The sequence below is a fragment of the Lolium rigidum genome, chromosome 1 (assembly GCF_022539505.1).
Source record: "Lolium rigidum isolate FL_2022 chromosome 1, APGP_CSIRO_Lrig_0.1, whole genome shotgun sequence".
NCBI lineage: Eukaryota > Viridiplantae > Streptophyta > Magnoliopsida > Poales > Poaceae > Lolium > Lolium rigidum.
In genome coordinates, this window is record NC_061508.1 from 18,934,762 (window position 1) to 18,961,746 (window position 26,985).

The 26,985-nt window shown below is 45.7% G+C and overlaps 1 protein-coding gene across 1 annotated transcript; it reads right to left on the reverse strand.

The window, feature by feature from the left end:
• Window positions 1-1,110: 1,110 nt before the first annotated feature.
• On the reverse strand, window positions 1,111-2,483 carry LOC124704883 (protein SRG1-like). Its single transcript, XM_047237023.1, has 4 exons — window positions 2,256-2,483; window positions 1,906-2,165; window positions 1,481-1,811; window positions 1,111-1,353 (listed from the first exon to the last, which is right to left on the reverse strand). Exons 1-4 carry the CDS (start codon window positions 2,481-2,483, stop codon window positions 1,111-1,113), a joined length of 1,062 nt encoding a protein of 353 aa, XP_047092979.1.
• Between the last annotated feature and the right edge of the window lie 24,502 nt (window positions 2,484-26,985).

A 26,985-nucleotide genomic window follows, 5' to 3' on the forward strand; every position in this document is an offset into this window, starting at 1 on the left:
ACACAACAATACTCCTTGCCAAAATACCGTGCATATAGTTTGTTTCAAAAGTCAATGATGTAAAGTTTGACCAAGTATGTAGACAAAAACATCAACATCTTGGGTACCAAATGAATAGCACTTGATTTATTATGATGTATATTTTCACATGGTATACATCTGATATTGTAGATACATATAATTATATCATAAACATAGTCAAACTTTACATCGTTTGACTTTTGAAAATTCTTATATGCACTATATTTGGCAAGGAGGACATACTTTTTCCATTTAAAAAAAACTAAACAATACTTTTTACGTGCTACCTTGGGTCCTTGACACATTAATTATTCGAATACAATTCTTTGTAATTTTAGTGATATTCTATGATATGAAGTTTAATTAATAAATATAGAAATTAAGTAGTGAAAAAAACAGTTTTTAGGTAGGTAAGATAACGAATAATTTCTTTGTCTGGGATGTAATTTACAATTACTTACTCTATGAGGATACGAGGATATTTCACGTTAGGCTTACTCTTAGAGAGTTTAGGGCACTTTCTAAATGGATCTGTGATAATTGCATTCTCTCTGTTATTGCCACTGGAAATACAAATTTAAACTAGGCAATAACCTGATCTCTAGATGTCATGACACATTGAATTCCACAATTTTTTTTGAAGAATAGGTCTTGGGCTTAAGTCTTTCTGGTTTTTTTTCAATTGGGCCAAAAGGTTTGTCTCAATCTTATTAATGAAAAATTTACAAAACTGTAGAATGAGTTATTATAAAGACTACTCTCCCGGCATCATTGCACCCAAACACTTATCACCCGCTGAAACCCACAAATGGGCCTCTCTCAATCTTATACTCTAATATAAAAAGTACATTTGGATTTCTCAAGTGAAAATATAGTCATCGCATACTTTCATAAATAAATACATTCACCATGGTAACTGCTTTTTTATAATTATTATGTAGACCATGGCAGAACCTGAAATTACATGTGCCTGAACAAACACAGTAAATACACTTGGATTGTAATGATAGTAAGGATACATTGATGCGGTCATTTGTCGCAAGATGCCCACAGTGTGAACCCATGCATGAAGCATGATACAACAGTTGGTTATGTATGTATTTTATTGATAACCATTTCCCCTTTAGAAAAATGATCGTATAGAGCGGAAGTGTAGTCCTTGACCTTCACTTTTCTGTACAACGCCGGTCTCTCCTCATTGACCAGCTGAGCCGATGGCTCGATTTCTCTCTCGGGGTCAACTGAGTAGTCCAGAGCCACCGAAATCCTCTCCTTCTTTGCATTTGTCACAACCCTATGCACGGGGCTCCTAAAGATTCCATTGCTCATTATCTGTCACACAAATTAATTTTAACATGATCAGGCCAAGAGGTTAGAAACTATTGTCAGTTACTCAGTTGCCAGTGTTCTGTTTTTGGAAAAGGAGATTATTACCACTTGACAACAGATTTAAACGTACCTGAGTTTGATCTCCTATAATGACCACGAACGTGTGAGGTACAACGGGTACATCCCACCAAACCCCATCTCTGAGAACTTGCAGGCCGCCGACGGTGTCGTCGACCATGAGGACGGTAACAACAGTTCCATCGCAGTGGGGCTTGAGGCCGAACACGAGTTCCGGCCTCGGACATTCCGGGTAGTAGCTGCATCTAGCGTGAGTTGACGCCCTCTCACCAAGCTGGTCTATGAAGTAGTCATGGTCGACAAGCTCCAGCAGCTTCGCCATGGTGCGGAGAAGGCCGTCCTTCACTCCACCGCACTTTTTCGTGAATTCGTGCAGAGTATCCCTGCAACACAACAATATAGTTTGAACTAGCTGATGATGACGATACTTCATGAAATGAAAGAAACATGGCTCTGTGAGATCGGCCGGCCGGTAACCTGAATGTTTCGGGATGCGCTGGCCAGAGGGCAATGCTCCTTTCGTCCTCGGGCTCCACCTTGAGGTATATGCGGTTGGTCCAGTCAAGGATCTGGTCCGGCGACCTCACATGGTCATTCCCGTACCCCTCGAACTGGAACTGCTCGCCGTCGATCAGGTTGGTATACCGCTGCTTCTCTTCGAGCGGCCGCCGGAAAAACTCCCTCGACGCGGCTCTCATGCCGTCCATCACGGCGGCGTCTACGCCATGGTTATTGACCTGCAGGAGCACACATGCTAAGCGGTCGACATAATGCATGCATGCTTGATCTCTCTTCAACATCTGACACCTACCAGGATTGTTACTTACCAAGATGAGGCCCCAGGAGTCGAGCCCTGACCGGAGCTTCACTGCCTCGCCGCCGTCCTGTTCGAAAAGGCGGCTGAAGTCGATGACCGGGACCGGTGCTGTGACGGCCGCTTCTAGCTGCTGGTCATTGTGCTCGCGCACGACGTACTGGATTGGCACGTCGGGCTTGCCGATGGCACCAGCGAGCTCCTGCACCGTCATCGCTCTCGCTCCTCCTATGCTTCCCATATTCCTACTTGCACTGCAAACAGAAGAACCTGAGATGCTGTCCATTCTAATGCCATTTTAAGTAGTGCATCGTTGAACACGTACGGACCGCATACCCTAAATGGTAAACAATAGGTCCCCGGACGAAGACAGTTTTTGTTTAACAAAAGAGAACTGCCCTTTTTAGAGAAAAGCTACTCCGCAACCGTTCCTTAATTAGCTCATTCAGGATGCATGCCATAACAAGGATAATCCTAGAGATGGTGGAAAATGAACTGCGAAATGAAATTACCTTCAAACAGTTCGAGATTGATCTTCAATCAATTTCTCTGGCTGATACTAGCTTTGTTGCTCTACAACCAGTAATAACTGTGGAAGAGCCAGAACACGGAGCTTCGTTTATATAGACTGTTGGAGTAGCCAGCACATGTTGCTGTATAGTAGGAACCTTCATTAATTCGCAGAAAAAAAAAACCTTCATTCTTCCTCGTGGAAAATGCCTAGTTGGTCAGGAGGCATCGGCGACACTGCTAACACAACACCATTATTTGGATCACCATGTCAGGCCAAAATGGTATCGCCGGCCGGGAGTATTCAAATAGCAGCAGCGGATCTAGCATGCAACCGTTGGTGTCAAATGACACCAACACTTGACACCAACGCTTTCGTCATAATCCACTTACCAATAAACAATGACAAAACTAGACTTGCAAGAAGGGCACGATCGAGGCCAAACGGTATCGCCCACAGTATGAGTCAAGACCAGAAGCGGACCTAGCATACAACTCAAATATATCACACCGATTGTTTTGTACTAATCATGTTTAGAAATAGACTTAGCAGATAAAGACACTAGATTTAGAAGAATGAGTGGATACCATGTTCAGGAGGCATTTGTAAGACAAGTGGGGACACCAATTGGCCATGATTCATCAAACGACAAGTGTAGGGATGGCAATAATGGGTACTCATTACCCGCATACCCAGCGGGTAAAAACCTATTATATGTTCATGTATGCCACTAGTGGAGAAGAGGCCTTTGGTCCCAAGCAAATGACCCACTGCTGAACCAAACCGGGTCCAATGCCCCCATTGGACCCGGTTCGTTTCTGCCCAGGACGACCCCACCCGCTGGCGCCTGTCCTGTAGCGGCCTTTGGACCCGGTTTGTCATACAAACCGGGTCCAAAGGGTCCACCCGCAGGGCTGTCAGCCTAGGGAACCCTTTAGTCCCGGTTTGTATGACAAACCGGGTCCAAAGGCCCCCCTCTGGCTATATAACCTTGCCCCTGCCCAAGTGTGAGCCACACTTAGCCATTTTTTCACTATCTTCACAAGAGGGGTGTATTGCTCTCCTCTCTTCTTCACATGCACAAGAGGTGTTCGATGAAATGCTTAAGAGGATTTGCCACTTGAGTTTACACAAATCAAGCCACACTTAACTTGCTTTTTTCTTCTTCATCGAGGTTAACGACTTTATCCTTTTCATACTGCAATTGATAAAATGCATGTGTATATATACATCGTGATGTTCTGTAATGGTTTTGATCAGCTTAATTATATCATGCGAGATGAATCGGCAATGGATGTACATTGACCGACGGTTTGACGAGTTCCATTGCGGGCCTGGATAATTTTATGGCCGTGGCGGAGGCAAACAAACATGGTGGCTTCATGTATTGTCCATGTGTGGACTGCAAGAATACCGTAAATTACGCTCGCTCGAGTCTCATTCACAGCCACCTTCTGCGATCCGGTTTCATGCCCGAGTTACTATTGTTGGACCAAGCACGGAGAAAGAGGGGTTATGATGGAAGACAATGAAGAAGAGGAAGAGGATGATGACGGTTATCCCAATTTCCCTGAATACGATGATACTGCGAGAAGGCAATGAAGACAATGAAGTAGAAGATCAAGAGGCACCGAGATGAGCCTGCGATGATGATCTTGGCCGGGCCATTGCTGATGCAAGGAGAGAATGTGAAACTGAAAAGGAAAGGTTGGCCTTCGACAAGATGATAGAAGATCACAACAAATTGTTATACCCAACTTGCGAAGATGGCCATAAAAAGCTAGGCGACTACACTGGAATTGTTGCAATGGAAGGCGAGAGAACGGTGTCACCGACTCGGGATTTGGAAAGTTGCTTGACAATAATTAAGAGGAAGCTTCCAAGGGGTAACGAATTGCCCGCCGATACGTACGAAGCGAAGAAGATTGTCTGCCCTCTAGGATTAGATGTGCAAAAGATACATGCATGCATTAATGACTCGCATCCTCTACCGCGGTGAGTACGAGAATTTGGATGCATGTCCGGTGTGCACTTGCATTGCGGTATAAGATCAGACGAGATGACCCTGGTGATGTTGAGGGCGAGCGCCCCAAGAAGAGGGTTCCTGCCAAGGTTATGTGGTATGCTCCTATAATACCACGGCTGAAACGCTTGTTCAGGAATAAAGAGCACGCTAGGTTGTTGCGATGGCACAAAGAAGACCGTAAGAAAGACGTGATGTTGAGGCACCTCTGCTGATGGATCCCAATGGAGAAAAATCGATAGAGAGTTCCCAAACTTTGCACGGGATGCAAGGAACTTAAGGTTTGGTCTAAGTACGGATGGCATGAATCCTTTTGGAGAGCAGAGCTGCAGCCATAGCACCTGGCTCTGTGACTCTTTGTATATATAACCTTCCTCCTTGGTTGTGCATGAAGCGGAAGTTCATTATGATGCCGGTGCTCATACAAGGCCCGAAGCAACCCGGGAACGACATTGATGTGTACCTGAAGCCATTAGTCGAAGAACTTCTACAGCTGTGGTCCCTAGCGGTGTACGTGTGTGGGACGAGCACAAGCGGGAGGAATTTGACCTAAGAGCGATGCTTTTCGTAACCATCAATGACTGGCCTGCTCTTGGTAACATTTCGGGACAGTCAAACAAGGGATACAATGCATGCACACACTTGTTTACATGAGCTCGAAGGTGATTATTTGGAAAAAGGTCAGAAGGTCGTGTACCTGGGGCATCGTCGATTTCTTAGGATTACCCATCCCGTAAGAAAGAAAGGAAAGCATTACGACGGTGAGGCTGATCACCGGAGGAAGCCTCCCCATCGTGATGGTGTTGATATATTTGGTATGGTCAAGGATCTAGATGTAATATTTGGAAAGGGTCCCGGCGGACGGTCCGTTCCGAATGACGCTGCCGGACACGCGCCCATGTGGAAGAAGAAATCTATTTTTTGGGAGCTAGAATATTGGAAAGTCTTAGAAGTCCGCTCTTCAATCGATGTGATGCACGTGACGAAGAATCTTTGCGTGAACCTGCTAGGCTTTACGGGCGTGTACGGGAAGACAAAAGATACACCGGAAGCACGGGAGGACCAGCAACGTTGGAAAGACCCCAAAAATCTGCATGAGAGAGTTAAAGGACGTCATTTATCCAGCTACGCTCTTACAAAAGCGAGAGAAGGAAATATTTTTTGAATGTCTTAGCAGTATCAAGGTCCCGTCCGGCTTCTCCTCCAATATAAAGGGAATAATAAATATGGAGAAGAAAACATTCAGAACCCGAAGTCTCATGAGTCGTCACGTGATAATGACACGGTTGCTTCCGATTGCATTGAGGGGGCTTCTACCGGAAAATGTTCGATTGCCCATTGTGAAGCTATGTGCATTCCTCAATGCAATTTCTCAAAAGGTAATAAACCCAGAAATTCTACCGAGGTTGCGGAATGATGTGGTCCAATGTCTCGTTAGTTTTGAGCTGGTGTTCCCACCATCCTTCTTCAATATTATGACACATCTCCTCGTTCACCCGGTCGATGAGATTTCCATTCTCGGTCCTGTGTTTCTACACAATATGTTCCCCTTCGAGAGGTTCATGGGAGTCTTGAAGAAATATGTTCATAACCGTGCTAGGCCAGAAGGAAGCATCTCCAAGGGCTATGGAACGAGAGGAGGTCATTGAATTCCGTGTTGACTTTATTCCCGACCTTAAGCCGATTGGTGTTCTCGAATCGCGGCATGAAGGGAGACTAAGTGGAAAAGGCACGCTAGGAAGGAAATCAATGATATGTAGGGACGGGATTTCTTTGACTCAAGCACACTACACGAGTTCTACAAAGTTCCACCATGGTGGCTCCGTATATCGGTGACCACAAGAACTTTCTACGCTCCCAGAACCCGGGGCAATCGAACGATTGGATTAGACGTGAACACATGTCGACTTTCGGCGGTTGGTTGCAAAAACATCTCCTGAATAACGAAGATATTGAAGATCAGCTGTACTTGCTGGCCCTGACACCATCTTCGACTGTAGTGACTTTCCAAGGGTACGAGATAAATGGGAATACATTTTACACGATCGCCCAAGATAAAAAGAGCACCAACCAAAACGAGTGGTGTCCGCTTTGATGCAATAATGAATGAAGGCCCAAATGACACATATTATGGTTACATAGAGGATATACGGGAACTTGAGTATGGACCTTCTTTTAAGGTCCCTTTGTTTAGGTGCAAATGGGTCAACAAAACAGGAGGCGGGGTTCGGGTAGACAAGTTGTATGGAATGACAACGGTGGATCTCAACAATCTTGGGTATAGAGACGAACCATTCGTCCTAGCCAAGGATGTGGCCCGGGTTTTCTATGTGAAGGATATGTCTAGCAAACCAAGAAAAAGGAAACATAAGGAAACAAATACATCAAACGATGAGCCAAAGCGCCACATAGTTCTTTACGGAAAAAGAAACATCGTGGGAGTGGAGGACAAGACAGACATGTCGAGAAGATTATAATAAGTTTGATGAAATTCCACCCTTCGGAGTGAACATTGATCCAAGCATCAAGTTAAATGATGAAGATGCTCCATGGTTAAGGCCGAAGAAGATTAAATGATGAAGATGCTCCATGGCACAAATGAGTATCTCAACATGGCAATCAATTTCCCATTTATTTTTGTGTAATCATTTAAGCGTATGTAAGATATGAAAAGTGGAGATGTGGTTGGCTTTTTGTACCATATATATAGAGGAGATGTAGTCGTTCACGGGTTTGCGGGGGAAAAATTCCGAGCGCAGTTTCCGAAGATGCCGTAGGGCATGTGCACCAACAACATCTTCGAGAAACTGCGCCACGGGAGATTTCCCAACCCTTTCCCCAACACTATTAGAGGAGATGTAGTCGTTCAGGGGGCTTGCAGGAAAAAATTCCGAGGAGCAACTTCCGAAGATGCCGTAAGGCTTGTGCACCAACGACATCTTCGAGAAGTTGCGCCACGGGAGATTTCCCAACCCTTTCCCCAACACTCGTTAGAGGAGATGTAGTCGTTCACGAGGCTTGCGGGGAAAAATTCCGAGGCGCAGCTTCCGAAGATGCCGTAGGGCGTGTGCACCAACAACATCTTCGAGAAGCTGCGCCACGGAGATTTTCCAATCCATGGGAATGAATCTGCTGCTTGGCTTGTTGATCCGCTTGGCAAGCCGTATCGATGCTCCTTTTATAGGCACAGCACCGCTTCTACTCGACAGGGCGTCGTGCGCTACATGCTTTATCTCATCGAGCGGTGCGTCCACCCATGCGTTCTTATCCTGCCGACATCTTTAGTCCCGGTTGTACCCACCAGCCGGGACTAAAGGTTACCCACACGTCCTTATCCCACCGACAGTTTTGTTAGATGACAAAAAAAGGATCTTTAGTCCCGGTTGTACCCACCAGCCGGGACTAAAGGTTACCCACACGTCTTTATCCCACCGAGAAGTTTTGTTAGATGACAAAAAAAGGATCTTTCGTCCCGGTTGTACCCACCAGCCGGGACTAAAGGTTACCCACACGTCTTTATCCCACCGACACTTTTGTTAGATATGACACAAAAATGATCTTTACTCCCGGTTGTACCCACCAGCCGGGACTAAAGGTTACCCACACGTCCTTATCCCACCGAGCGGTTTTGGCGCCACTTGCGTTCCCGCCTATTTTTCTTCCCGCGCTTTCCACTGCTTCCCGCCTCTCCGTCCTCCCGCCATTTTTTCACTATATATATGTTGGCTTGGCCTCCATTTACATATCACATCTAGACTCATATCTGCAAACCTCATCACCAGGTCACATGGCTTCCATCGTATCTCTAACCCTCCGGGAGGCGGAGGCGCTTTGCGCGTCGAACTACCCCTGCCCGCCGGGCTACCGCGTCCCTACCGGCTGGTTGCTGAGCGTCGGAGGGGTACCGGTCCCTCCTGTCCCTCTAGGTGTGGCGCGCGAGATGGCCATCACGAACCACTACTACTTCGAGCTCACGCCAGAGCAGCGGAGGAATCCCCAGTGGCATCCCGACTACAGCCCGACTTGGGAGAGCTTCTTCATCAATCGGCGTGAGAGGGCGCTCGCCAGGCACGAGGACGGCGGCCCGCCTCCTTCGAACTTCAACGAGGCCGGCCGTCGGCTGTGGTGGCGCGACCGAACTCTCCGGGCGTCATGGCCCACCGTGGCCCCCGCTCGCGCTACCCTCGGTCCCAGCCCACGCGTGCTCTCCCGAGGTTTGACTACGCGACCCGATGCCAGCGACGATGATGACGGCGACTACGACGACTACGAGTGGCGAGTACTATAGGGCCGGGCACGAGTATGACCGAATGACTCGAACGGTCGAATCTGGCCATGTATCTTAATTAATTTTCAGTTGAGCTAGGCACGAGTACTATAGGGCTAGGCACGAGTACTATCTGGCCATGTATCTTAATTAATTTTCAGTTGAGTTACGTACTTTAATTCCACATGTAATCTGGCGGGAAACTTTTCTCATCATCGGCGTACGCCACAACGACTTTATTGAAAATACAATAACATAGATAAACAACTAGTCTAGTCGATCTACTCGTCGTCGGAGGTTGTCTCGGTCCAAATGTCGTCCCACCGAGGGTCGTTGTCGGCCCAAGTTGTATTCGGGTTATCGAGCTCGAACACGGCGACGGCCCGACGATGGCGCTCGTTGGACCTGCGTTGTGCCCGGAGGTCAGCGAAGAACGCGGCGGTGTTGTCGACGTCGTTGGGGAACTGCGCCCTCCACTGGCGCATCAACTCCTCGTCGTGCTCGGCGATTGCGATCCGGCGCTGCACCTGGCGGTGGCGGCGGCGGTCCTCGTCGTCGACGAGGCACGGCGTCGGCGCGAGGAACTCCGCCTCCTCTAGCGATTCGACGTCTGGGAAGTTCATGTCGCACCGTGGCCGCCGAAATCGCCATGCGGCCGCGTCGTAAGCGCGCGCCGCCAGCTCCGGGGTGTTGTACGTGCCGAGGGTGAGCCGGAAGCCACCGGCACGCATCTCGGCGTAGAACCTACCGTTCGGCCGCGCTCGGACGCCACGGAAACCGGACGAGCCGCGACGGCGCGGCGGCATCCCGGCGACGAATGAACGGAGGCGACGGCGACGTGTGGTTCCGCGCGCGCACGCGGCGCTTTATAGCACGGCGACGCGGCAAGTTTGGCGACAGGTGGCGCGGGGAAGCGGCGGGGCGTGGCACGTGGAAGCGGCGGCGACGAGGTGGCGCGGGGAAGCGGCGGGCGTGGCACGTGGAAGCGGGATCTACACGTCGCACGGCGGTGGCGGCGGGGCGAGGCACGTGGAAGCGGCGGCGACACGTGGCACGGGAAAGGGACACGTGTGGCGGTGGCGGTGGGGCGAGGCACGTGGAAGCGGCGGCGACACGTGGCACGGGGAAGGGACACGTGTGGCGGTGGCGGTGGTGGCCGGTACATGGCGGTGGCGGTGGTGGGCAGTACACGGCGGTGGCCCGTACATGGCGGTGACGGTGGTGGCCGGGCGGTGGCGGTGGCGGCGGTGGCCACTACACGGCGGTGGACACGTGTGGCAGTGCGGTGGCTTTTTTTCATTTGAAATAAGGCGGGAATGAAATTTTTTAAAAAATTTGGCCTTTGGACCCGGTTTGTATTACAAACCGGGACTAAAGGCCTTTTGCGCGCGCAGCGAAAACGCAGCAAAAATGGCCTTTAGTCCCGGTTTGTATTACAAACCGGGTCCAAAGGGCCTTTGGACCCGGTTTGTAACACGAACCGGGTCCAAAGGGGGGACTATATAAGAAAACACTTCGTCTCCGCGGGAGATCAATCCCGCGGAGACGAAGCAACCGACGCCGCCGAGGCTGCCGAAATCGCCGCCGGCCGCCGCCCGTCATCGCCGCCGCCCTCCCGCGCGCGCGTCGCCGTCGCCTCGCGCCACCGCCTCCGCCACCGCGCCCGCCGACCGCGCCGCCGCCGAGCCCGCGCGCCCGCCCGCCACCGCGTCGCCCGCCCGCCACCGCGCGCCGCCCGAGCCCGCGCCCGCCACCGCGTCGTCCGCCGCCACCGCGCCCGCCTCCGCCGCGCCCGCCTCCGCCTCTCCTCGCCGTCCGCCGCCATCGCCGCCGCCGACCCCGCCGCCACCGCGCCTCTCCCTCCGCCGGTAAGCCTCCTCCGCGATTTTTTTTTTCATTTGTTAGATTATAGTGTAGTTAGTTTTAGTGAAAATTTAGTTAAAATTAGTGTGTTAGTAAAATTAGTTAGTGTGTTAGTAAAATTAGTGTGTTAGTAAAATTAGTTAATGTGTTAGTGTGTTAGTAAAATTAGTTAGTGTGTTAGTAAAATTAGTTAGTGTGTTAGTAAAATTAGTTAGTTAGTGTTAGTAAAATTAGTTAGAGAAAAGTTAGAAAATTAGTTAGTTAGTGTTAGTAAAATTAGTTAGAAAAAAATTAGTAAAATTAGTTAGAAAAAAGTTAGAAAAGTTACAAAATAGATTCATTTCTGTCGGCGCCACCCCCCACGCGCGCCGACGACTTAGACCGTGGCGGTGCCGAGTCCGTAGCGGTGCCGCCGCGACATAGACTTAGGGTCGCGAAATAGAGAAAGAGCGAGCGAGGAGGAGCGCCGAGTCCGTGGCGGTGCCGATGCTGCGGCGCCCCTGCCGACGCCCCAAAACAGGGTCATCCAATTCCCGCTACCGCTCCCGCTGTCGTTCCCGACCCCGATCCGGATCGATCGATCCGGGGTCGTGGAACGCGGTGTTAGTACAAAAGTAGTGAAGTTTTTTATTTAGCACAATATCATGTTTTTTATTTATATTAGTATACATATATGATTTGTTTTCGTAGCTACGATGCCGCGACAACGACGGCCGGCGGGCCGTGGTCCGACTCTCACCGAGGAGATGGAGCGGATGGGGAGGTCCGGGACCGGGCTCCGCCGGGGTGGCACTCGGGAGGTCTTAGCTTCGTGGTCGCGCACCTTGGTGCGGAATCCGGGTCCCGTCGTCGACCCGGATATTCTATGGTGGAGGTCTTATGGGCCACGGTCGTTTCGAGAGGAGCCGGCCCCGCCGGAGGAGGTAGCTCAGCGCATTGCGGCGGAGGACGAGCACGTTCGCCGTTACATGTACGCGTTAGACAACATGTATAGGACCGGATGGAGCGTTATGCGGGGATCTCATGTTAGCTATGCTCCCGTTGTTGTTCCGTGGCTTTGGGGGCACACCCGGCGCGGCTCGGGACCCGGTCGGCGCCCTCTAGGACCCGGTCTGCGCGGTTGAGTGGTTGTAGTAGTGATTGATATGTATTAGGGTTAAATAAACATGAACCCGATCTATGTATGCATGTAATCGCACTATCTCGCTTTTAGCACTATATTATCGATCCTTAGTTAAGAACTACACATATGTAACTCCATTTTCAGTTTTCGCATTATCCTTAATTTGATCATATGATGGTTCCTATGTATAGCTTGCAGTGTCGTTGTAGAAAGCATGGAGAGAGATGAAATTCAAGAAAATTTCATGGAGGAACTCATAGCAAACGGTACTCGGATGATCGCGACGACGACGTTATTCCGGATGATGGCGGTGACGATGTCACCGCAACTTATTTGAATGACTCCGGTGAGGGAGCGGAGGATATTGAGGAAGAAGATCCTACTGGCGCCGGTGAGGAACAAGATCATCATAATGGCTCCCGAACTGTAGTTATCACCGAGGTATATAAATTAATTAAGCCGCTGTTGATCGACTAGATGCATTAACTAATTAAATTGTACTGACTATGAACTATTTCTTAGAGGAGGGTATGAGCACCATGCAAGCCCAATTAACCATGGTAACCCAAGTACTTACATCTCAGATGGCTCGGGGGCAGGCTGTAGATCCCGCATCGCTCAATGCCATCGCCCGCGCGCAATCTCAACCACACCGGAAAAGCGAGCGTGGCTTCCTCTCAGCGAGGTGGATAATGATGATGATGATGATGACCAGGTGGTCGAGCCTCCTCGCTACCCCCGTGGATGATCTCACCGAGAGCCGTCCTTGTGAGCTGCATGTTAAAGTTTTCAACCTATCCTTCAAGGCGGCGGTCGGCATCCTCTTACCTACAAGGTCTTACCATTGCCGTTCGGTCCAAGACGACTTTGCTTGTTGTGATGGTGGATGAAGTGATGAGAGCTTATGAGGGGTTGGTGCTTGAGCACCCCTGCAGGTGAAGATGGGGAAATCAAAGAACCGGGAGAAGCCCGTAGAACCACCGTGCAATGGCGGAAGGAGAACATTGTGTTTCCAGGTGAGAAGCCAACAAGCATGCCACCTCCGCCTCCTCCGCCACCTCGAGTCTCCTCCGCGTGATGATTCTCCTGTGCGCGATTATGATTCCCCTATCCATGACCAGTCCGCTCCGCGTGAAAATACTCCGCCGCCTCCTCCTCCTCCTCGTCGGGAGACTCCGCCGCCTCCACTTAAGCAAAAGAGGAAGCTGTCCGCGGCACCTCCTACAGCTCCGAAGAGATCATCAACTCCAATGAGGGCACGAGACTCCGCAGTTGTTACCACATGAGCAGATCGAAGAGCAAAAGGCGTTTCTTGCGCCGAAGAAGGTGTTTATTCGACCGCGGACAGTGAAGCACTTTGCCGAGACGAGAATGAAGAGACCTGAGCTGAGAGCTGATTATGACCGCTCTCTTGGACAGTCCTCTAGAGCGAGCAAAGAAGCAAAAAAAGTCGCCCAGCTTGGACAGAAGGACATTCAGGCCGCACCCCACTTCATCGTGGAGCCATATCATGATCCAGAGACGGCATCGATGATCGAACGGGCGGCTAGAGCTCAGGGAGCATCAGTTGAGTACGAAGATTACTATCCAACGGCTCAAGTGGTAAACACGTATAGATACGGAAAAGATCTCGTCAAACCTGGCGAGCTCGCGCGTCTAGGGACTCGGATGCGAAGGTTGCATGAATGGTACCTGAAAGCCTGTCGAAGAAGTGAAAGCTACCTCACGGTGTATCTTAGAGATGAGCATTACTTCCGGGGGAAGACGAGATAAACCTTGAGATAGAAGAACTGTTTCGGTTATTCAATCAAGACGCCCTCGACAAAGCTGTTATCGCTTGCTACTGCCTCGTAAGTGATTTATTTGTGTAATTAAGTTTGTAGCTCATTCATTTGCACTAACAATTATCCTTTGTGTACGCTATACATTTAATTATGCAGAATGAAGAAGCTGGAATACAAAAGAGGCAAGCTCCTACCGTCAGGGTTCATAGACCCAAACACAGTTCATGAAGTTACGGTTCGACGAGTACCCCAAGGACACAGAGGACAACATCGTAATGTTTTTAGAGAAGCAAGCAGACAAAGAGGATATATTCTTTCCCTACAACTTCAAGTGAGTGTTATATATAACATACATTATGCTTGTGCACCTTCCACTTTATTCTCGTAATCATTGAGCTATGCTTGTGCAGTTTCCACTTTATTCTCCTAATCATTGATCTTCAACTTGGAGTCGTAAACGTCATGGACTCGAAACGTAAAGAATATGCGGAATGGGCGGACATGGCTGCCATCCTCCGGAGGTAGTTTCAATCAATTTCGTATTGGCATCTTCATCTGCTCTAATTCGAAGATATCATCAACTAATCAATTACTCATTTACTCATTATTTTTTGCCGGGCAGGGCTTGGAAACGGTTCATCAATACTGTTCCGGGTGAATGGAAACCGGAGCTTACATTTAGAGATTACCCTGTAAGTAGTACTATATATATAGCTATGTCCGTGAAACTTTATATATGATATTTACTTTCAATACGATGCTTGATTATTAGTTTGATCGAACTATTTTTTCGTAAAGTGTATGAGGCAGGAACAAGGGAATAACTTATGTGGATACTACGTCCGCACCTTCATGCGTGACATGTCCTGTCCCAAGGGTGGGGACCCCCAAATACACCACACTCGTGTACGATAACAAATTTTCACAATTAATCTTAATTAGTACCATCTATTGTATTGAGTTCCATTCATATATTGATCTCCTTTTTTAAATATAGATGACACGCCTGCGGGACACTCTCATAACAGCGGATCAAATAAAAGCAATTCAAGAGGAAATCGCGGGATTCTTTATTACCGAGGTCCTTACCCCAGGTGGAGAGCACTATCGGCGGATCGTGACGGGGAACGAAATCCGTCGAGGACATGTTGTATTGTAAATATGCATGCATTACGTGTACTGTTGACGATGTCGTGTACTGTTGACGATGTCTATATATATTCATGACGATTTTTTGTGGTTTCTTGAATGATATATATGCATTGCTGAAACTCTGCCGTGGCAGAGAAACGCTCTGTTTCTCTGCCGCGGCAGAGAAACGCTGGTACAGCCTAAACCTGTGCCGCGGCAGAGAAATAGCAATTCTCTGCCGCGGCAGAGGAACCTAGGCCCGGTTCGTACCACGAACCGGGACCAAAGGCCTTCCACCGCGAGCTCCCTGGCCGCACCACGTGTCGAGGCCTTTAGGCCCGGTTTATCTTTGAACCGGGACTAAAGGGTACCCCCTTTAGTCCCGCCTAGTTGGTCCCGGTTCGGGAACCGGGTCTAAAGGCCCAAATGGACCGGGCCTATTGCCCCGTTTTCCACTAGTGTGCAGTACAAATTTACCCATGAGTATGTAAATGAAAAAATATCATACCCACCTACTAATAAAAGGTACGAGTATTGGATCGTAGAACCCATACCCGCGTACCCATGTAACAATCCAAATTTGACAAATTAGACCTATGTAACATTACAGCGTACTTAATTTCCCTTAATCAAGCATTCACGTAGCTAGGTTGAACCTTATGCTTCGTCCAACGATCGCTGGTAGGTTAGTTAGGACATAGGTTCCTAGTTAAGATCGTTTCACCTATGTGTTGTTGTTTATGGACAAGTGCTGTTGTTTATATTTTGTTTGTTGTTCATAAGTATGTGCTGATGTTTATAAATTATTCTTATATGTTGTTGTTTATCACTATTGTTTGCTCAAAATTTGATGGGTTGTAACATGGGTATTTTTACTCGTGGGTACCCTTTTACCCTGATGGGTGACGAGTATAGAAAAAACTTGTACCTGTTGATGGTTATGGGTACGGGTGATTGGTAAGATTGGAGGGGATGGGTATAGATATGGGGTGACACTAGCAATACATGCACATACCCTATGGGTGTCATTCCTACACAAGCGTGTTCATCCACATAATACTCAAGAGCAAGGATTTGCATACCAGTAAGAAAAAACTAGAGGGGGCTAGGATTTTCGCTAACCGTGGTTCTCAAGGATAAACGGTCAAATTGTGGATGAGATTTCATTTTATTTGAACTTCGAACTTAATAATGTCTAAATATTTTGAATATAATATTTATGGGCAAAGGAATGGAAATTCTTGGACAAATGAGTTGGGACATGAATTTGGTTATAGCGACGGGGAACACACATGGTTTAGGTTTCACTAACCAACCAACACAAATTCAAACCAAATTCAAATGGACAGATTTTTTTGCATGATAAACTCATTTACTAGAGTGGGCTGGGAATTCTGGTTACTCGCTAGTAACCGCGTTATTTCGCACCATAACCAAATCCATGCTCGAGAGGCATATGATCACTCACAAGTTCGGAGACCAACTGGCCCGGACAAAAACTGTTGAATATATATAGTAAATGAAAAGAAGTTGGGGCACCATTGTACACGTCATTATTTCAAAGACATGTGCTCCCCTGCTAACTCCACGATTTCTGATAATCCTCTTCTGAACCACTCTTAACGATAAACAATGGCACCACTAGATAATTTCCTGGCTTCAATCAAGTGGCAATAGCACGAAGGCATTTGAACGACAAGTTGGTACACCAACTGGCCGGCCCAGATTCACTGGAAAAATAGCGGGTACACATTTAGACTTTTAGAGTACTCAAGAGGCACTTCCGCACTTCTTGTGCATCTAGTCTGGACACGAACTGTCCCAGTCAAGATGTTTTGGAAAGCGAGTAAATGAATAACAAGTTGGGTTACCATTGCCTTTAATTAAATAGGTAATATTTCTGCAAAAAGATTAAATACGTGTTGTATTGTGATCCAAATTCATATACTAAAGGAAGGCTAACTTCTGACGAGCGGAGCGAGATCCATCACCGGTAGATTTGGACCGAAGCGTAGTGAAGATAGATAACTACGATGACACATAATATCAAGTTGCCCAGAGAATAATGCTGCGTGACTCGCTATTTGCACGATCATGCAATGTGTACATGATATATGACCAGAAAATGATAAAATCAAGACTGAACGACCGTCTCTACAAGACTTGGTATATATATCATACATTCTGTTTTTGCATCTTACGCAGCTTAGTTTAACAACTGATATGTGTGTGGTCAAGAATTAGACCTAACAGTGAGTCCATACAAATAAGAGCAACTTGCTCTTCCAACTTGCTTTTCCAACTTGCTTATGCTGTCTAAAACTAAGTAAATCAAGACGGACTTGACATCTATAAGCTTGTGATTATATTCACGTCACGACACACTGCATGTTACTTATGACCGTCAACTGAAATCATAGTATGTACTACCTCTATCCCAAGGCTTAAGACCTAATTTTTTTTTAGAAAGTCAAATGAAGTAAAGTTGGACCAAATTTTTAGAAGAATTTATGAATAAATATGATATTTTGTAGGTACCATATGAAAATATATTTCATTATCTATCTAATGATATTGATTTTGTACTGTTCATGTTAATGATTTTTGATAAAAACTTAGTCAAATTTAACATAGTTTGACTTTCTGAAGAAAAAAAATATAGGCCTTAATCCTTAAGACGGAGGTAGTAGCATACAATGAAAATTATAGGTTATCTGCACTTCACTTGGTCAAGAGCAGTACTTTACTACTCCCTCTGTCCTGCAAAGTATGTCTCAGATTTATCTAAATTTAAATGTATCTAGAATTTAAATTTAGATAAAATAAAGACATGTTTTGTGGTACGGAGGCGGTACTATGCAATTAATAGAATCTGGTAAAGAGTGGTTAAGACTTAGGGCAAATGCTTCACGGCAACCAATCATATTAATATATACTCCCTCCGTTCCTAATCAAGTTATCACACATTTGTCTAAATTGTATCACACACTAAAACGTGTCTAGATACATGCTTATTTTAAATGCACATGTACTTCCTCTGTGACAAGAAAATAACAACAAACGAACAAACCGATCATAGGTTGACACAAGATTTTAACTAGAGTAATGGAGGATATGTTTTCTCTCCTTTGTAACTATGTCCATTTCTACCCCTTGATATGATGTAGCTCTACCAACATGGATGGTGGTGGTACCTTCAGACTCGTTAATATAAAAATAAAATATACACAATGGGGGTTTTTATCCTAGGATCTCGCAGTTAAGAAAATCATACATTGCAGGTATAAGGCGGAAAGTGATACCTCTAGGGCACCAATCCTAGCTAGGATAAACATGGGCCTGAACTAGACATGTTAGGTGGGATTACTGACGGGGATGTGAGAGGGAGATACTCAAAAAAGTGGGGTTTTCATTGCACACCGACATGTGCAGTACCTTAGCCTTGTGACACGCGGAGAAGCCTAATGTCCACCGAGTTCAAATGGGGGTCGTGTCAGCGAAGGCGGCTCCAAGGCGTTGGCTGGCTTTCGTCTCGAGTCAGACGTGTCATGTCTTGAAAACTTGGCAATATTGAATAGTCTTCCTGGAGCACCGGGTAACGGGGTCAGAAAGCTTTTGAACTAGGAACATGTGAAGGTATAGTTTTCTGAAATGCTCTCTTTCTTTTACGCTTGTCCCTTCCCTTACCCATTTTCGCATGTGAGCCGAATCGTAGCTTAGCTCTTTCCAGCTCGAGTTGGATTCCAAGTGGGTGTTGATTGAGTTACACGCTTGATGGATGTAAAATACGTCATCTTTAAACCTTTAGCTATGTCAAGAAATTGACTAAGTTTCTCTGCAAATGTGCCACTAATGAGTATTTATTACAAAGGTGTGCAATATCTTCTATCTTTAAATGGTGTGCAGAAAATCAAATCATAATGGAAAATGAACCTGCAATTACTGAATAAAAACTCGTGAAAAGTGTAGCAAAATTGACCAGAGGTCAAAAGTCAGTTCTAGGGAGTTTAGCGGGTACCAGTATGGACAAGACCCGCCCATACGGTGCGCCGCAGTACCCCCGAGGTCAAACCCTATAAGTTATGTGAAGGGAGTCACGCTAAAAGGAGATCCATTCACCGTCAAACAGAGCCGTCACCCATCAGATCAATCTACACCACACCGAAGGAAATCCATCACCATAGTTCACCGATTCCATCTTCCATCTTCTCCATAGTCATAGCCATCACTATTGTAATATAACCTTCAGAATTGGCGACCATTGTAAGAATATTGTGATTCCAATTCAAGTATTTGCAATAATGATTTCTATCTTTGATCTTGATATCATGTGTGAGTAGTCCTCACGGGCTGCAGGTTGGGGTGAATCCCCGCAGTGTTCCTATGCATCTGATCTCATGAATATGTGTAGGAATTGAATATGAGTTTTGCAATCTTGTATCCTTGTCTCTTTGCCTCGATTTGATGATCTGCAAGTACCCATATTTATTGGATCGATCAAGGTAAGAGGTGGGATGAGGGGAGAACGGCGTGATATCGCGAAACCTCAGTGACACAAAGGGGAAAGTAACGGTACATGTTTAGTGATTCACTCGGGATCAATGGCACAATCATCTAGCTGAATGCTTTGGTCTCTATTCATTTACTTAATAATTTTTGTTATTCGCGGATGTGGTAACAATGGTTGGACCAAGAGACTCTTGTCACCTCTGGCTTTAGGGGCAATAGTATTTCCGGATGTACTTCTCAAAAATCTCTTATCACTATTATGTTTGCTACACATTTCTACTTCATTTCATATGTATGTATACCTGCAGGAGAATCCTTGACCCTGGCCTATTTCAATCCATTGAACACAACTTAAAACAAAGTAAACTAGAAAGTCCCGGTACACATAAAATTAAACCAACTAGAAAGTCTTGTAGACGTTTCCTTTACATCATTTTAGCAGTGCTTCCCAAGGTTCGTTTAAACCTGATCTTTTAGGGAAAAATCTTACAATACTACAATCCATAATCCGGATCGAAGGTATCAACCCTTTTTCTGGTGCCGTTGTCGGGGAAGCAATTTCGCTATTCTGGTAAGGTTACTAGAGACCATGTTAGTTAGTTTTATTTTTGTTTTAGTTTTATTTATTGTCATTAGTTTACCTTTTTTATCTATCTAAAAACCCAAAAAATAGTTACTTGTTCTTTTATTTGTCATAATCAAAATACCAAAAAGATAGGAACCATGGCACAAAAGAAGCTTGGGGAATATTCTATCCCCAATGATGATTTTATTCGTGCACCTATTACTCAACCCGTTGTCACATCGGAGAACTATGAAATTAAGCATACTCTTTTAAGTTTGGTTCAAGATAATTAATTTGGACGCTTGGCCGCTAAGGACTCAGGTATACAGTTGAATACATTTACTGAGATATTGTAACATCCCAAAAATTTAAAACAAAACCAATGAATTTCCCTAGTTCCAAATTTTGGAACCAACAAAAACTTTTCTTGAATAGAGTGGGATACATAGTGATCCTGCTTAATTCTTGTGCTATTGCTATGATTACTTGTTATTAGTATTTGAAATAACCTTAAACCCTAAACCTCACCCCTCTTTCCACCATCCTAGTTAAAATAAAATAAAAGGATATTAAATCAGAAAAAGGCATATGTGCCTATGGCTATTTTTGTGAAACTTTACCCTAAGCTTCTCTACTTTGTTTAGAGGTTTGGAAAACCATCATACCCCTTACCTAGCACTTATCAAACCTAATCCAAGTTGTTTCCAAAAGAAATAAAAAGAAACTAAAAATGCCATAGAGGCATATGAGAGTAAAATGCAAATTTGTGAATTTGAGAAGATTGACCCTAGGACTTGTTGTGAATGGTTGGATCACCCCTATATACCATCTCAACACTCCACAACCTCATTTGGGTCAAGCCAAGTCAAATTAAAATTCAAATACAACATATGCATAGAGGCATATGTGACACATAACCCTTTTCACCAAATTTGGCCCTATGACTCCAAACCTTGACCAAATGATGTGAAACCATCTCTCAACCTAATATAACCCTAAATTGACCCTAACCCATGTCCAAGTAAAGCAAGATCAACCATTTACAAGTTTAGTAAAATTTGACACCTCATCTCTTATGTATTAAGGCCAAATTTGCAAATCTTTGAACAAGACCATTTGAATTGGTTTCAATGGTCTTAAAATGTTTCTGAACTAATAAGAACCACATTAGAGTCAAGAAAAGTCAAATCAAATGGAGAGAATTCAAATGGTGAGATAATGCCATTTTTACTCACATACACATAACACCAATTTTGCAAATCTTCACCAAAGGCCACCTTTGCTTGATCTCTTGTTTGTAAAACTCTTATATATGATAAACACACACAATTGCATCAAAGAAACCAAAATCAAATCAAAGCAAAATTCAAAACTTACATACATGTGATAATGGTCATATGTCCCCTTTTTATTTTCTTCACCACTTTGCACCCATTTATCTTCTGATTCCTCAACCAACCTTGGTCAACCAAAGCCATGTCATCCAAGACCAAGTGATGGTGAACAACTTTCATGTTGACCATTAGTACTGATGTTGACCAGGTTGACCAGAATAGAGGAGACAAGTAGGGACTTTGAAACTATGTGAAGATCACCCACATTTTGAATTATTGAAAAACTTCACCAAAATGAACACCACCACCACCTTTCCATCACCTTAAATATAAGAATGAGATTCCCCAAAAAGATTTCCAAATTTCAAACAAAACCTTCATGCGGCCATTGTGTCGAGCACCTTGTGTGCACAAATCTGGAAAATGGACACATGCTATAAACCACTGGATTTTTGCCTCCACCACTTTAACCTTGTGATCATCAACCCTCCTGTACCTTCTCTGCATCATCCCAACCCAGTTGCTTCGTTTAAAGTAGAGACATGATCAACAAATGGGCCATGCCAAGTACCATGCCGGCCACCCATGCCACTCATCTCTCTGGCTCTTCCCTCCTCCCTACACCATGTCTACGAGCCTCTCTGGAGCACAAGGACACTGCCAATGCACGGCCGAGCCTCACCCTTGCGCGCCATTGGCCGGAATGCGCGTGCCCAGACACGCCAGAAAACGTGCCAGGCACGCGGTGAGCGCGCCCAGACACCGCCCTGGACCCGCCAGTACACCTCGTCGCCCGTTTAGCCCCGTCCTTCCCTAGCTCTCTCCTCTCGCACGCGCACGGCCCCTCGCGCCCGCTACCCGCTAGACAACCTCGCTAGCCCGCGGAAGCTACGTCGCCGTCGCCATGATCGCAACTCTGCCGCCACGTGCATCGCGAGCACTTGATCGTCGCCGGCCACGCTCCTGTCCTCCCCTAGCTAAACCATCAAGCGCTCTAGCACCTCCTAGTCATCGCCTACCTCGCGCGCCCCCTAGCATGCCCCTTCGATCGCTGGAGACGCCGCGCCATGCCTGCCCCTTCTCAGCACCCGCCGGCCTCCTCACCCTTCTATAAATAGAGGCACCAGAGCACACTCCCTTCACACCAATCTCTTCCCCTCTCAGCACTGCCTCTCCTCGACCACGCAATTGAACCCCACCTCGCCGGAGCCGCCCCAATTTGAAGCTCGGAGCCGCCGGAGTCCGCAGATCATCGCCATCGATCCGCGCCACCCCACGCCTCGCCGACGGTACCAGGAGTTTCCTCGTCCTCGACAACGACGCCCAGCACCCAGCAGAGCCCCGCGGGAACCTCCGTCGCGCCGCCGACCCCCTACCTCGCCGGCGCAGCAAGCCTCCTCCCCCGACGGTGACGACGACCCTCGACCGTCGGATCCACTTCTAATCGCGCGGCTCAGGTTAGTTGATACCGCTTCGGCTAGTTTAAGTCGCTGACGCGTGGGACCGCTTGTCAGCTGGCCCGAACCGTTACTGGGCTGTGGTTTCTCTGTTTCAAACCAATTGGGCCCAATTCTTTTCCCGCCTAAGCCCATCTAGCCTTTGTCAAATTAATTCGATTCTGTTGAAATTCTATACTGGACCTTTCCTATAATTTGAGTAGTTTCAAATCTACCCATCCAAAATTTGTGATTCAAAATGTTTTGGAAAGCCCACGAAATTCTCTAACTAACCCCACTGGTTTCAACCTCAGATCTTGTCTATAATTGGAATAGCAAAAAGAACAAAACAGATACTTTTCAGTATTCAAATAAATCTCAAAAATCAACCAATGTGAATTTTGAAGTGAATCCAATTGCAATAATTCACATTTCACAAACTCTAATTTACTATGTAAAAATATGATATATGTTCTGTACATGATCATGGGCTAGAATCAAAATATTGGCTATGTAGTCAATACTAGCCCATTCAAACTACTTCAAATTTTAGGAATTTAAACCAATGAGGTGTAGCACCTCATTTAAATCATTCTCACAAGTGATATGAAGTAGTGTGTTGACCTTTAAATGCTTAGGCTCATACTTGTTCACTTGTAGAATTTAAATCAACATAGTATTTAAATTGCACTAGTTATTTAATCACATGAGATGATGAATCTCATTTAAATCACTTTTCTCAAACACTAAGTGTGAAGTGTTGACCTTGGTCAACATGGGATCATCCCTGGTTATTTGAGAATATTAAATCACCTCAATAGTAGTTTTTAAACTAGTGACAACTATGTGTCAAATCTCATGAGAGGTATTCCTCTCATTTAAATCTTGTTCTCAAGTAATTCAACATGAGGTAGTGACCATGGTCTATATAATCTCATATTGAGTTACTTGGTGACATTAAATCACTACCATGTTAGCATTAAAATGCATGAGGTATGGAACCTCACTTAAATCATTTTCTCAAATGATAAGTATGAAGAAGTTGACTTTGGTCAACCTAGGTCATATATTATTCATAAGAGAAATTAAATCTTAATAAGATAATGAGAGGAAATTATTTCTCTAAATAATTAAAAGTAACACCTAAGTTAGTATGAGAGGAAATTATTTTTCTTAAATAAGAAAAACACACCCACCAACTTAATAGTAATGTGTGATGCTAGTTTAAGTTGTGTGAATCATGTTTGTGCTTAGTTTAGTAAATAAGTTTGGTATGATGATTGTGTACCCCGTATTCGTATTTTAGACGCTAGTACCGGAGACTATTAGGAGGAGGAGGTCTTCTACCAAGAGGAAGGAGAAGAAAACTTTGACCACCACCTCAACCAAGGCAAGCTAACACTCTTGCAAGGTTCCCATGTGCAAAGCTCTACAAGAGCAAGGCACCATTACTTTTACTTTATGCTTAATGCTCCTATCCCAAGTTTTTACTTTACAAGTTTTACTAAATTTTGTTTATCAAAGTACTTTTTGATTCATGGTTCACTTAGTTTAGTTATGTAGTAGTGCAAGAGTAGCAAACTTAGCCTAGAACAATCCAAGTTGCTTAGCACCCCTCATAACTAGTTGCTAGTGCTAAAGATTAAAAGTGACTACTCTAGTTGGGAACTTGTGAAATGAAATAACTTTGAAAACCTTGGAATGATGAGTCATTCTATTGAAAGATTTTGAACGTGAATATGACTGGTGAATGACTTGGTGAATTTTACAAAAAACACTGATGGTTGGGTTCGGATGCGATACCATTCCAATTTTACAAGTACCCCCACAATACCTGAATCTGGGTAAGGCTTAACTGGAAACTTATGTATTTTAGTATGGGTTCCCTCTAAACAAGCGTCATCGGGGTTATGCCGGAGGCTGCCTCTACCACAAAAGGAATTATGTGAAATGACGTGAAATGAGGTGAATGTCCGGCCCAAGCCTCGTGCGGTTCCTGAGCTGATCGTCTGTCTTCATTGGGAGGCCAAGCTCATGGGGAGAGGTGCCTATACTAGAGTATGTAAATGAAAGGTTAGGATTGGTAGTTCGCGTACTGCGTACGATAAATCGAGGGCCGGTTACCCACGACGAACTATTGCAATTGTTGTGGCACAAGTGTACACCCTCTCGCAGAGTTAAACCTATTCGAATAGCCGCGTCCGCGGTTATGGACAGTTGGAAAGGCCATACTTGTTCCGTCATCGAACTTTTCTAAAAATATGAATGGTGACTTGTGACTTGAATTGAAAGGTGACTTTGACTTTGAATCACAAGCTGAGTTGTGGGAATGACACTAATGTTCCCACTTGAGTTAGTTAAGCAAATGAAGAGGCTTTGATTATTAAAGTGTTTATGAAATAAAACTGGCTTTATGCAAATGAAACTAGAGCTTAGAACCCCCTTATTATAGTTGATAGTATTTACATTAGTATTAGTTTGCGAGTACTTTAAAGTACTCACGGCTGTGTCCCTGGCTATTCAAATGGCCAGACTATGAAGAGGAGTACCAGAACCCGGAAGAAGGACATCAGGACTTCTACGACAACTAGGACCACTCCCGACGTCAACGGTTGCTCGTGGAATAGATGGACCACGACTACGCTACTACTTCGCTTCCGCTATGTGTTTTGTAATAGGATCTCTAGATCCACCATGTTGTATTAAGACTGGGTCATGTGATCCTTTGTTGTAAGACGATTATGTGTTGTAATGAATGATGTGTTGTGATATCAATCTATTATGTCTCGCAAAAACAATATTCCTGGGATTGCGATGAATGGCATAATAGGCATCTGGACTTAAAAATCCGGGTGTTGACAAGTTGGTATCAGAGCCATTGTTGGCCTTAGGAGACCCTAGTTAGAATGGACGTCCGAAAAACTTAGTTTCAAAACATAGGAAGTAAATATTTCTGAAAACTTATTTCCCACTCTTACCCTTGAGATCTTTTTCAAGTGAGAAATTCATGCTCTACTTTTCCTTGAAATTCCTACATAAAAGTTGCACACTTGATCACGTCTCTAACTTAATCATCCTCATTGCTCACAGATGAAGTACCAATGGGAGTTCCATCAGCTTGGTCCCAGAGGCGACCTAAGGTTCGAAAAGGATTTGAAGCAACTAGTGGACTATCTAGGACACCCGTATCCCGAGTTCTTCGGAATACCCCTCAACAACCACTCCGGAGAACCACCTCGGTGGGAAGTTTCTACTGATCTACGCAGAAAGCTTGGAGCCCCGGTATGGGAAACCATCTGGTTTTCCGTAACGGGAAACACTTGGAAGGAAGGACTAGTCAGAGCTATGCAAGAAGCAATTTTTCGTCTGTGCGGACAAAATAAGGACAAGATCAAGAACACTCGCTTCATCTACTACCCAAGACATGATTCCATGGGAAGACCAATGACCATGCCCCCGCACCCGGAGATGAACCCCTATGTAGCACACCAGGACTTCAGGATGTACAAAACCCGCAGGGATTTGGACAACGCCCTCGCCTCTCGCCAAGCACATTACCCGTGAAGATGAAGAATCCCCCCCCTGAAGAGTAGTATCACCCCAGCACTTAAGTAGGGGTGAGTTGTATCAGGATCCCCTTGTATCGTAGAGCGAAGGAATGGTTCTTCAAACCAACGGTGTGTTAGCTTTGTAATATGTGATGTTTGGTATGAATGAAAAAGTGTTGTTGGTTTTTACCCCCGCAACACTACTCAAGTTTTCAATTTATGAACTTTTTAAATTTTAACAAAACAAACCATAGAAATTTCCCTCTTATCTTATCATCTACATCAATGTTCAGATGGCCCCACCAACCCGCAACACCACCCAAGATGCCATGATGCAACTGCTGCAGACGATGATGACAGACCGAGAAGTCGAAAGAGCTGAACGCCAAGCAAACCTTGCTGCACTGCAACAGATAGCTCAGAACAATCAAGGCCACGGAAACAATGATCACCCGGGATCAAAACTGAAGAACTTCCAGCACACCAACCTTCCGGTATTCAACAAGACTGAAGAGCCCCTTGATGCTGATGACTGGCTCCAGACCATGGAGAACAACCTTGAAGTTGCGGGAGTTGAAGCCGCAGAAAAAGTACTGTTCGCCACCCACTACCTGTCAGGACCTGCCAGAGCCTGGTGGACAAGTGCCCG

Coding starts and splice junctions, on each gene's coding strand:
- LOC124704883 (XM_047237023.1), bottom strand. CDS start 2,483: ATGGGAAGCATAGGAGGAGCGAGAGCGATGACGGTGCAGGAGCTCGCT. Junction 2,166..2,255: donor ACTCCTGGGGCCTCATCTTG/GTAAGTAACAAT, acceptor GTGCTCCTGCAG/GTCAATAACCATGGCGTAGA. Junction 1,354..1,480: donor TTATAGGAGATCAAACTCAG/GTACGTTTAAAT, acceptor TTTGTGTGACAG/ATAATGAGCAATGGAATCTT.